The following is a 13,492-nucleotide window of genomic DNA, read 5'->3' as shown; positions in this document are numbered from 1 at the left end:
AAGTTTTATTCCTTAAAAAAGTAATTGGAGATTTTAAATAGAATAAAATGCTTATGTCAGATATGAACACCAATCAATCTTGCTGCAACAGAAATAAGCCATCCAGGGTGCTGTGCCTGATGTAAATCTAGAGCAGCCTATGGTTCAACACATCAGGAGGTCCCACTAGACAAGGGAGCTGCATCATCAGTGAGGTATCGGCTGACTTGAGCACAATGACTGGATGAACCTCTGCAGATCAGAGACATGCTAAACAACTTCTGGAAGCAAAACTGTGAATATTTCTTAATAATTTTATTTAGATCCACAATGAATTACACAATAATATACAGCAAATAACAGAATATTTACAAACAGTAGAATCTTCCAGTTACAGTGATATGTACAGTCAGGAGCTCCAGGCCCCTGTCCTTGTTCAATGGGCAAGTACAGTACAGGTGACAGTGTCTTGTTTATTCTGAATGAGGTCTTCTTGTGTTTCACACTGAGTTCATCTTCTCAGGAGTTTCATTCATGGTTAGTGTCTCCTTCTTGAGAACTCACTCCCTCGTTTGAAGACTCCTCCAGCGATAATTCTGTTGACTTGCTTTTCATCTGTTTGACAAGATAAATAATCACAATTTTAGAACCAGCTCCCCACACAAAGTTTAAATAAATTCAGTTTGTAAATGGATAAGTTTAAATCTCAGAATTGTATGTCACTTGGGAATTGCAAAGTAAACATTTCTCAATCTGAAGTGCTGTAAAATATTGTTATATAACAGTATAACAGTATAACAGAGCTTTATTTGTCATTCGGTACCGAGGTACCGAACGAAACTACATAGCAGTCATACAAAAAAAGAACACAAGACACATAACCCCAACACAAACGTCCATCACAGTGACTCCAAACACCCCCTCACTGTGATGGAGGCAACAAAACTTCCACTCTCTTCCCCACGCCCACGGACAGACAGCTCGTCCCCGACCGACCCGCACAGTCCCCGCAAGGGGATGGAAGTCCCCGCGGCCGAATCGCACCGGGCGCTGAAACGTCTCGCGGCCGAGCCGGGCGATGAAAGGCCCCACGACCAAGCCTTGCGCAGCTAAGTTCCGTGGCCGAGCCGCACCGGGCGATGTTAAGTCCCGCGGCTGAGCCGCACCAGCGATGTAAAGTCCCGCGGCCAAGCCGCACCGGGCGATGAAAAGTCCCGCAGCCGAGCCGCACCGGGCACTGTTAAGTCCAGCGGCCAAGCCGCACCGGACGATGTAAAGTCCAGCGGCCGAGCCGCACCGGGCGATGTTAGGCCCCGCAGCCGAGCCGCACCCCGCGCAGTGAGGAAGAGAAAAGTTTCCCCCACCCCCCCCACCACCCCCCACACATATACAACCAAAAAAAACACCGAATCACAACAAAAAAAAAAGGAAAAAAGACGAACAGACTGCTAGCGAGCCGCAGCCGTTAGGCGCCGCCACTTCCCCATATACTGGGGCAATGAGATCAATTACTAACATAACAGAGGTGAATTCTTCCTCAGTTGGTCATAGTTGTGCTGATCTCCCCCTGTGTTCCACTCGCCCACTACCAGAACAGGTAATTATACTCTGTTAAATCTTGACAATCTCTGGGATGCTCCCCTAATGAAGCCGGTGGTTATATGTCCACACCCCAGGGTTGTCCTCAAGGAGAGTGTATTATTTAATTCTAGTTCAAAATTAAGTAAACACCAAACTCACACTCAGGGCAAAATAGGCAACCCTCAGCCTCTGAATAGAGAATATCCAATAGCATGTGCAGGAAAGAACTGCAGATGCTGGCTTAAATTGAAGGTGGACACAAAATGCTGGAGTAACTCAGTGGGACAGGCAGCATCTCTGGAGAGAAGGAATGGGTGACGTTTCGGGTCGAGACAACATCACTCATTCCTTCTCTCTAGACATGCTGCCTGTCCCGCTGAATATCCAATAGCAAATATGCAACAATATTCTCTCCCCCATCTCTTTCTGGGTAGTCATTTAATAAAGTTGAGCCCAACTAGGATTCATTATTTTAACAATTGATTTGAATTCCCTGAATAAACTTACCTTGAAAGACTCCTCGATTGAAGTCTCTTTTGACTTGTCTTTAACCTGTGTGAAAATATTAATATTTATTAAATGAGAAAGACAGTGAAGTAACCGCTGAACAAAACCTTTAATGAATGAATTATAAATGCTGCCACTTATATCAGGGCAAATTAGGATTTGAGAATCCGTGTTGGAGAGGAAAAGTCCTCACTAAAATACTTGCATTCGCTCTATTCAACAATAATGGTCAACAAAGCCTGAATAACACGAAGAGTGGGGTCAATGGAGCCAATTCAAGTAACCCCCACAACCCAACTTCCCCACAGCCCAACTCCCCCACAGCCCAACTCCCCCAGAGCCCAACTCCCCCACAGCCAAACTTCCCCACAGCCCAACTTCTCCACAGCCCAACTCCCCCACAGCCCAACGTCCCCACAGGTATCAAACAGCAGAATCTCTTTTAAACTGTATTGAGCTACAATAAATGGCTCTCCCTCCCTTTCTCCAAACATTGATCAAGAAATTAAAATTTTAGGTGGTCAATATGAGAAAATCATCTGAAAACCTTTCTACTTATACTCACATTGTCTGAATCTTCGAGCGATGTCTCTGTTGATTTGGATTTGTCCTGTTTGGAAATAATATTTATACATTTAGTATGCTAATTAGTAATTTTGAAAATATATGAGTTGCTATCAGACTTCTGAAACAATCACCTCTTTCTCACACACTTCCTGGAAGTGCTGCAACATTCTCTCGATCTTAACTCTACCCAATTCAGTTAATCTGTTGTTACATTCTAAGTTTTTTGCTTCAAATTATACTACAGTCTTGTGTTTTATTTAATGTTGTATTTATCCGTATTGCATGCATCTGAACAAGGAATTTAATTGAAAATTGTTCATTTTCTTATAAATGAAAATTTTCCATGGTGCACATGCATTAAATATTAAATTCTAATGGAGTCATTGTAAATTTTTCTGGACATTTCAGAGTTGTGGTTCAGTGCAAGTGCAGTAGGCTATTTGGAAGGCAAATTATATATTGCCTATGTTATAAGAGGACTAGATAATAAGAGTATTACAATAACAGGGTGTCATTGTGAGTATCTTGTGCAACATTGTCTCCTTAGATAAGGTAGGTTGTGCTTGATATAGATTGTGCTGCATAGGTTCACTGGGCTAGTTCCTGGGATGGTGTATCTGCTGCATAATGAGAGACTAAATAGGCTTAGAACTTTGCAGGTGTGAGGAATGAGGTGGTTGCCTCGTAATGAACATAACTATGAGAATGTGTGGCAGGTGTGAGATGGGGGATGTTTCCACTCTCTCAGGAGACTAAAGCTTGGGTCACGGTCTCAAAATAAAGGATAAATCAATTAGAATTGGTCTGAGGAAGAACCTCTTCACTGGGAGGTGGACTTTGGAAGTTTTGACCCCAGAGAGCTGAGGAGGCTCAATCACTGAGTTCAGTCAGAACAGAAATTGATAGGATTTTAGCTGTTCACGCAATCAAGGGTTACAGTTTTAGTTTAGTAAAGATGTGTTGTGAATATAATATTCAAAGACCACTCAGTATCCTCCCTTCCACTGTTTGGAATGGACATATTATGAGTTAAAATCCTTCCACCTCATTCTGACAGAATAGTCTACATTCTACACCATAACATAGTTGAGAATCAAGAGAAAACAATTCACAAATTGAACATACCTTTGAAGAATCTTCCAGCGAAGTTTCTTCTGACTTGCTTTCCACCTGTATAAAAACATTAACAGTTAGGAAATAAGCAGAGGATGGATTTGGTAAGTAACAAACATTAATAGATTCCTTCCAAATGGTAGACTACAATGTTGAATTCACTCGATATTCCTGCGACAGGTAACACAGGTATCAATTACCATCTGATTAAATTAAGCTCTGGTATCCCTCCAGGAAGGATTTGTACTCAATGAAGTACTATTGGTGTCAGCCTGGGAGACACTGCTGCTGTAATTTTGTCTTATTAATGCTAAGGTCATCCTCAGTGGAGACCAGACCCATTATAAACTGAAATGAAATTTCAAAATCCCTTCCCTCCATATCAGACTGAGACTACACTCGCTATTCTGAATGGAGTAGCTAACACTTCATTGCTAACAAGTGAGATTAACACAAGAAATCATCTGACAAAATATTAGTTAATACTTACACTTGAGGTTTCCTCCAGTGATGTCTCATTTGATTTGCTTTGAGCCTGTATGAAGAAATTTACATTTAGATCTTGATAACAGGGCACGAAAGAAACATTTTGTAAATTATCTTGTGTTATAAATCCCACAGCCCTGAATTGTACAACTGTGCAGTTACCTCAATACTGGTTTCATTGGACTCTGTTGAGTCACTCTCGCTGTCAATGGTCTTCAGACCTTCACACTCCACATCAACGTCAGCCACTTTATCAGCAAAATATTCCACACGGCTTTTGCAAAACCCTTTCTCCTGTGAAAATAAAGCAAAATGCAGGGAAATTATTGACGAATCCAAACTCAACTCTTAATCAATGTGATTAAAATGTAACTCAATTTACAGGCTTTTGTTTAATTTAACCCGGTATGTATGGTCAATTCTATGAAATAATCTACATTTATAGCTCTTTCTATGATGTTACTCATTACACACAAAGATTCTCATAGTTTACAATATAATTCTAGACTTACAGCAATGTTCTTAGGGCGGAAGGTGCAACTGGGATCATCAAATTCCTGTCCAGAATTCTTGGAGCAGACAGTTTCTTTCACGGAGAATGTTAAATCCACGTTGTATGACAGTTTACCCGTGCGATAGGTCTGATGAAAAGAAAATAGTTTATAGATGTATTATTATAGCAGTTGTTCTTACAATGATCTGATGAAGCTTAGATCTACACAGGTCTTTTCAGCAGCAGATTATTACATTGGTTGGCCAGTAACATCACCCATAATGAGCAAGAGACATAATTAGCCCAAAGTTAAAATTCCAACCTTCATTCCAAATCATTAATCTAGTCTCAGTATCAAGTATAGATTTGGGATTTAAATTCTTGATCTGATATTCATTGAAAACTGTGTAATATAATACAGAGCATATTATATAATATAATCTGATGTGCAAATCCTTTGATTAAATCTTATCTGAACAGACACATTATCTCAACCTAATTAGACAGGGTGAGTCTATTCAACCCACACTTACACCCAGCAGAACAATCCAATCAGTCCCATTCTCCTTTTCTTTGTTTCCTAGCAACCTTTCAAATGATTCTTCACCACACTTGCCCGTTCAATCCCCTTTAATTCTAAATGACGTTAATTTACTCTGGGAATAATTTATAGTCACACTTACAGTTGTTACACCTCTCCTGGTGATCACACACAGGTTGGTGATCTCGGTGATTTCATTCAACTTCACAACTGAGGATCTCAGAGCATCCTTGGTGCTTGGCACTCCTGCAGAGAGAGGAGGAAAGTTGTACAAAACATTCCAGCAAACAGTGAATTATTTTTGCACATTGTTGAATTATCGCTGACTGAAGCTCATTACCAGTAACTCATTGCTTTTTGAGCCCCTCCCTCTCCCCAGTACCTACCTGAGCAGTGGAGGATCTGCACGGCAGCGATGGCGAGGAGGAAGGAATTCATTCTGACTCGTGTGGGATCAGCCGGCTGGGTTCTCAGAGTGAAGTTGCTGCTTCTCTCTCTCGATCTGCCTTCACCTCGCTGCCTTCAGTCTTTATATCCTGCACCTCCACCACATTCAAACACTGACTCATGTTTGCTCTACATGGTAATCGTGGTCACCGGAACCAGATGAAAGGTGGGCTGTGATTATGGGCAGAACTTCCTCCAAGTATCGTCAGCATGTTTAGATTTGGTGGGAAACGTATGAAATCAGGTTTTATTCCTCAGAAAATAAAATAGTAAATTCACAGAGGAGAAGAAACAATCAACTATGATTTGCACAAAACCGCTTTACAAATATATAAATTTGGGGATTATTTATTTGCAGTGCTGCCAATACCCTAAGAATAACCTGGAATTTCCAGAATACTGCTACAGGAAACATGAGCAATGTCAGCAAACCAAAGGAGCTGGTCACTGACATCACAAAATGAGGTGGAGTACCCACCCCAGTCTAAGTCAATGGTACTGATGTGGAGATGATCAAGGGGTTCCAATTCCGAAACATAGATAACACTCACAATTTGTTCTGGGCCAACCACATTGAAGCTACCGACAGGAAAGCACACCAATGCCTCCACTTCACAAATTCATAAGTTATAGGAGCAGCATCAGGCCATTAGGTCCATCAAATCTACTCCCCCTATCAATCGTGGCTGCTTTATCTTTCCCTCTCAACCCCATTTTCCTGCCTCCTCCCCGTAACATCTCACACCTTTACTAATCAAGAATCTGCCAAACTCCTTAAAAATATCCATTGACTTGGCCTCTGCAGCTATCTGTGGCAATGAATTCCACAGATACACCTTACTCTGACTAAAGAAATTCCTGCTGATCTAAAGCTATGCTTTCTAAAGCTATAGCCTCTGATCCTGGAATGTCTCACAAGTCAAAACATCCTCTCCACATTCACTCTTTCACTATTCTGTAAGTTTCAACGAGGTCCCCCATCATGCTTCTAAACTCCAGTAAGTACAGGCACAATGCTATCAAACACTATCAATGCTATCAAACACCATCAAATATTATCCCAATTATTCCTGGGATCATTCTCATAAACCTCCTCTGGACCCTCTCCAATGCCAGCACATCCTTCCTCAGATACTTCTTCAGAAGAGATAGGATATTCGACACATTTCAAATGACATTTAGTAATGTCTACATATGCACTGTGGAATGCTTTGTATCAGGATGGATCAAAGCGTGGTTTGTCGGCAGCTCTGCGCAGGACCACAAGAAAGCTCAGAGAGTCATGAACATGGCCCAATATGTCAAGTCAACACGCCTTCATCCCCCATTGCCCCATTGACTCTATCTAAACTTCTCACTGTCTGGGGAAACCAGTCAACATAATCAAGAACCAACTCACATCCCGGTCATTCCCTCTTCCCCTGTCTTCCGTACAGCAGTCAATGCAAAAGCTTGAAAACAGGTACCATCAGATTCAAGGACAACCTTTTCCCAATTTTGACAAACTCTTGAACGGACCTCTCATATGCTCCTCATTGTGCTCATGTATTGTATGATTTGCCTGGATAGACAGTCAAGAGTCAAGAGGGCTAAGTAGTCATATGTACCAACAACAAAACAATGAAATTCTTATTGTAACAGTATAACCAGCCTTGACACCATTGAAGAACCATGTTGTGATGCATCCAGAGACAATGCTCTCGATGGTGCATATGTAGAAATTAAGCATTTGAAAAAATCGAAAGTCCTGGCTCTTCTGATGAAGTGGACTCCTCAAAGGACACTGGCTCATGTTTGCTCAACTTGTTGATTGTGGGCACCAGAACTAGATGAAAGGTGGGCTGTGGTTATGGGCAGAGCTTCCTTCAAGTATCGTCATCATGTTTATATTTGGTGGGAATAGTATGAAATCAGGTTTTATGCCTCAGAATATGAATTAGTAAGTTCACAGAGGAAAAGAAATAATCAACTCTTATTTGGTCAAAACCGATTTGCAAATATATACATTTTGGGATAATTTATTTGCATTGCACTGCCAATGGCCCAGGAATCTAGTCACTGACTTCAGAAAATGAAGGGGAGTACCCACCCCAGTCTAAGTCAATGGTTTTGTTCCAAAGACGTGCAGGTTTGGAGGTAAATTGGCTTGTGTGAATTGCTCCTGGTGTGTAGGATGCGAAACTGGGTTAACATAGAACTAGGGAAGGCAATGTTGCCTAGTTGGCCCTATTGTCAACTGGCCCATTATAGACTGAAAGAGTACATGCTGAGAGTTGCATTGAAGCTCAGTAGAACCGATGTGAATGCGTGCTGAGTTTGGTTATGCAGAGGGGGATGGGGGGGGGGGGGGGGGGTTGGAATGGAGTGCAGTGTAGGGCCTTCTACTGCTGGTGAATGAATGTACTCCACTATTGTTCTTGTCATGGTAATAAACTCTAGATACTAAACATGCCGTTCTAAAATACACTTGATCTCGGCAATCGGTTTATTATTTACTATTTTGCTTTATGGCTTTTAATTCTGGCCCTGCCAGCAAAGAGAAATAATTTCACTGTGTTCGCAGAGCCACGACCCAGGGATAACACATTGGCACAGAAGGTAAGAGCTGCTGTCTCAAATTTCCAGTGACTGTGTTCAATCCTGACCCTGGGTGCTGTCTGTGTGGAGTATGCATGTTCTACCTTTGTCTGTGTAAGCTTCCTTCAGATCTCAAGTTTCCTTATACATTTCAAGAATGTGCAAATTGCCTCTGTGAATTGCTCCATGTATGTGGATGATTGGTAGAATGTGGGTAGAATAAAATGTGTTAGTGTAGGGTTGGGGTAAGTGTGGGTGCCTGATGGTCAGCAAAGACTCAGTGGATGAAAGGCCTTGGCCATGCAGGATCTCTCCATAACTCCATCAGTTGGGAGTGAGGGCGCGGCTGGATGTGAGGGGCGGAGGGCTGTGCAGCCTTTAGAGAGAAGCAGCAGAAACTGCCCCTGCTCATTCCCCAAGGATGGGAGAACTGGAGAGGATGGAGTGTGCCGGCGACGGCGGTTGTGAGAGCGATGGCCGGTAAGAGTTCCATTGTAGTTGAGAAAATGGCACCAAAACTTGGGAACTCTTCCATGCGGTCTCAGAGGACGACAATTATGCTCTTTATATTAATCGGGGATTATGTTTAGGTGTAGCTGTAGCTTACTGAACTCTATGCAAAAAAAAAACCACTGTAAATATGTACATGTGACAATATAGAACCATTGACCGTTGAAAATTGATCAAGCATGATTGCACCAAGATTTATACGGCTGCATGTTCAACGTAATTTCTCTGCATTTGGTTCATGTCCCTGTGGAGATGAGTCCAATTGTCTTGAACTCTGCCTCTTCTGCCTCCCCCACCACAATTGCTACTTTCAATGGACTGTCAACCCACACATGAGGACATGTTTACATCACTTAGATCCATTTTCAGATATTACTTGTTTTACCTATTCTTCGGAACATTTTCCTGCACTTCCCTATGAATTTCTTTCAGGTGGATCATAAAGTTGGACCTGAGCAACACTGTGACAATGCAAGTTGAAATGTCGTGACTTTGCGAGTGCTGTAAATGTATTGCCGTCTGAGTGTTAAAGATTGCTAATGAAGCTATCCTTTGGTTTATTCCATCGATGGACGAGGTGAAGACTTGAGCTTGAACTGACCCTGCAAATTGTTCAGAGTCCGCAATCCCAACAGCAGGAATGGAATGGGGCCCACAGGATGAAGCGTGGGATTTAGGAGTGGGTTGGTGGGGAGATGCCAGTATGAATCACCTCTCAAACCACTGCCCAGCTCACCACTCAGCTAAATGGTAAGCACTGGTTTATTTAGTTTGTTATGTTTTCTTTTGGCTTATATATATATATATATATATATATATATATACATATATTAGCCAAAAGAAAATATATATAAAATTCAATAAACAGACTGGAGTAAAATATATATATTATTTTTTTTTACTCCAGTCTGTTTTTTGAATTTTTTAAGGATAAGTAGTGTGTACATTACATTGGCAGCACTCAGTGTTAAACATAGAGGCAAGATAAAGTAAAGTCCAGTTAAAACAAAGCGTAAGGATTGAAACAAAGTATAGTAGAACAAGCAGCAAACAAAGAAGAAACAATAAAACATTTCCCTTTTTTAAAATAATAAATATTATTCAGGAAATGGAGGGAAAAAATTGGAAACCAGAAGACAAAACAAATCAAAAACTAACATTGGCAACAAGTGTGGGCCAAAGATATGTGGATGTGTGATACACCATGAATAGGACCTTATCTCATCCTGTCAAGCACATGAGGAATGTGAGTCATTTCATTTCTGCTGGGTTATTGACCATTTGTCGAGAAGCAGTTTTCAGATTTTCAGGAAGACATTTTCTTCGTTGGCAAGTTTATATTGGAGGCCTTCTATGTGAATCACATTTCCGAGCTCCATCAGCCATTGGTGGAATGTGGGGCTAGACTCAGATTTCCATTGTTGTAAAATGAGGTGTTTCGCTAGCAGAGTGCAGAGTGAGATGGCCTGAGCAGTAAGATTATCTAAGACAGAGTTCACAGGTAATCTAAATATCGCGAGAAAGGGGTCTGGTGTTATTGTTGATCTATAAGCCTTTGATATATAATCAAATATAAGAGACCAGAAGGAGTGGAGCTTGGGGCAAAGCCACAGCTGGTGGACAAGCGTACCTGTGTCCTGTTTACACTTATCGCAGAGGGGAGAGATGTTAGGATATATAGCATAGAGCCTTGATTTTATGTAGTGGAGTCTGTGTACAATCTTGAATTGTATAGGTCTATGTCTAACGTTTATGGAACTGTTGTATATCTTAATAAGAAATGCCTTCCATGTATCATCAGTGATTTCAGTACCCAGCTCTTCTACCCACTTGTTCCTTAATTTTGCATCAGACAGTACAACATGGGCTTGCAAGGATGAATGCAGAAAAGAGATTGACCCCTTACTGCTAGGATCATTGCGAATAAGGCTGTCAAGTATGGTATGTTCAGGCATATTTTCATAATGTGGTAAGTGAGTCTTAACATTGTTCCTTATTTGGAGGAATAAAGTGTGTTGATGGTCGATTATAGGATTGTTGCAATTGCTGTAAGGGTAACAGGTTACCCTCAATATATAAGTCTCCGATTGTGACTATGGTTTATTTTTCCAGAGGGAGCAAACGGAATCATCTAAACCTGGATGGAAAGCATGTTTTTTTTGCAAATAGGACTATCCATGTAAATTTTGGGCAAATTCAGGAATGATTGCATTTGCCTCCATGTTCTTAATGAGTATAAAATAACAAGACTGGTTATGTATGATGGAATTTTTTACCTTGACGGGATTATTCAACAGAGTAGAAAGAGATGTATACCCACAGTTCGCCTGTTGAATCTGAAGCCAAGAAGCTGTGGTTATTAGAGTGGAGTTTGCTGATAGGCTTTTGCGCCAGAGAGACAAAATTCTTAAGTTTGCAGCCCAGTAATAAAATTGAAATTGAGGGAGACCAAAACCATCTTTTAACTTGTCCTTATATAGATGTTTTTTTGATATTCTGGCCACTTTATTGTTCCAAATAAATGTTGGGATGATGGAATCCAATTTTTTGAAGTAGTATGATGGTATATATATAGATGGTATATAGGCACTGAAACATGTACAGGAATCTAGGGAGTGTAACAATTTTTATGGCATTAATGCGGCCGACTAGAGAGATTGGTAACGTATTCCAAAATTCAATATTATGGCACAACTGTTGGGTCTTGCTTTCCCAATTAGTCTTTAAGAGATCACCATATTTACGCGTAGCAATAATACCTAAACTCTTAATTGTGTGTAGAACTCTAGGTCTACCTTATCCGATATTGGAAGCAATTCGCTCTTTTCCCAATTAATAGTGTATCCCGAAAGGCTACCAAAAGTTTCAATTAAACGCAAAAAAGGGGGAAGAGACATTTTAGGGTGCAATAAATACAATGTTATGTCATCCGCAAAAAGTGCCAGGTGGTGGTTTGTTTCATGTATTTGGCTAGGTTTATAATCTGGGTTTACTCTAATTTGACTGGCAAGCACATAAATTAAATAAATGCGGCGTAGAAGAGTTGTCTTGTTGAACGCCTCTATGTGAATAGAATGGCTGTGATATCTCCCCATTGGTAATAATGGAGGCTTGGGGTTGAATGTAAATGATATTAATCCAATTCATAAACGTATTACCAAAGCCGAAGTGGTTTAAGGTAGCTAACATGAATTACCATTCTACATGGTCAAACGCCTTCTCTGTGTCTAAGGCGATGACCACACATTCCTCTTTGTGATCATGATACATTATATTGAAAAGGCGGCGTAGATTAGAGTAAATATGGCAGTCAGGTACAAACCCTGATTGGTCAGGGTGTATTAATTTATGAATGTGGTTACACAACCTGTTGGACAGCACTTTGCTCGGGATCTTCATTTCCATCTGGAGCAAGGATATGGGGCGGTAAGAAGACATATTTGAAGGGTCCCTGTCTTTTTTCAGCATAATGGCTATATTTGCTTGGTAGAGCGAGTTTGGCAGTACCGAGGTTTCTTTCGAATGTTTTAGCATCCGTAATAGTGGGGCAATATTAGACAGATATGATTTATAAAATTCAATGCAAAACCCATCTGGGCCTGGGGCTTTATTATTTGGGAATTGCATAATAGCAGTCTTGATCATTTCTAGTGTTATCTCGGCGGCTAGAGCCTGCACTGCCCCAGCATCCAGCGTAGGAAGCTTACTGTTAATATTTAATATGTTCATATTTTTTATTAATTTACAAAATGTTTAAAAGGATTCTACCTCACAAGTACATACTGGAGTCAATTCTGGAGTAAAATCCACACAGACAGCACCAGAGGTCAAGATTGAACTAGGATCACAGGTACTGTGAAGCAGCAGCTCTACCCGCTGCATCATTGTACATTGTTGAAGCATTTACCCACTGTGCACCCACTGAACAAGAGAGACAATATTCAAGCTGCAGCTTTGAGGCAAACACTCATTTCAATAATATCTAAATCCCAACTTACACCCAACCCATCTATTTGGTCCCAAAATCTCATTCTTTCAAAATGTAATTGCTGGAGACTTAAACCAAAATAAAAAGCTAAAGTCAGATATGAATATCAAACTACCCAAAGACTTCAATCTTGCTGCAAGTGAAATAAGCTATTTGTCGGAAAGAACTGCAGATGCTGGTTTAAATCGAAGAAAGACACAAAATGCTGGAGTAAGTCAGCAGGACAGGCAGCATCTCTGGAGAGAAGGAATGGATGACGTTTCGGGAGACCTTTCTTCAGCTAAGAAAGGTTGCAGTGCCTGACATTAATATAGAGCAGCTAATGGTCTATGAGGACTTTGCCAGACAAAAGATCGCACATCAGGAGGTCCCACTGGACATGAGAGCTGCATCATCAGTGAGGGACTGGCTGACTTGAGCACAATGACTGGATGAACCTCTGTAGATCAGTGACATGCTGAACAAATTCTGGGAGCAAAACCATGAAAATTTGTTAATAATTTTATTTAGATCCACAATGTATTAAACAATAATTTCCAGGAAAAAAACAGAATATTTACAAACAGTAGAATCTCCCAGTTACAGTGATATGTACAGTCAGGAGCTCCAGGCCCCAGTCCTTGTATATGAGCAAGTACAGTACAGATGACAGTGTCTTGTTTATTCCGAATGAGGTCTTCTTGTGTTCAGACTCTCAGGAGTT

General features: G+C 40.9%; 1 protein-coding gene across 1 annotated transcript; it reads right to left on the bottom strand.

Moving 5' to 3' along the window:
* Positions 1 to 318: 318 nt before the first annotated feature.
* LOC144596228 (secreted phosphoprotein 24-like) lies at positions 319 to 5,778 on the bottom strand. The gene is made up of 9 exons (XM_078404439.1): positions 5,654 to 5,778; positions 5,410 to 5,513; positions 4,746 to 4,874; positions 4,396 to 4,527; positions 4,238 to 4,282; positions 3,760 to 3,804; positions 2,633 to 2,677; positions 2,068 to 2,112; positions 319 to 594 (listed from the first exon to the last, which is right to left on the bottom strand). The coding sequence occupies exons 1-9, from the start codon at positions 5,703 to 5,705 to the stop codon at positions 508 to 510; spliced, it is 684 nt and encodes a 227-aa protein (XP_078260565.1). The 5' UTR covers positions 5,706 to 5,778; the 3' UTR covers positions 319 to 507.
* Positions 5,779 to 13,492: the final 7,714 nt, after the last annotated feature.

Source organism: Rhinoraja longicauda, chromosome 8, assembly GCF_053455715.1.
Source record: "Rhinoraja longicauda isolate Sanriku21f chromosome 8, sRhiLon1.1, whole genome shotgun sequence".
Lineage (NCBI taxonomy): Eukaryota > Metazoa > Chordata > Chondrichthyes > Rajiformes > Arhynchobatidae > Rhinoraja > Rhinoraja longicauda.
Note: the sequence above shows the minus strand (reverse complement) of the source record. Positions and strands in the feature narration are given on the sequence as shown.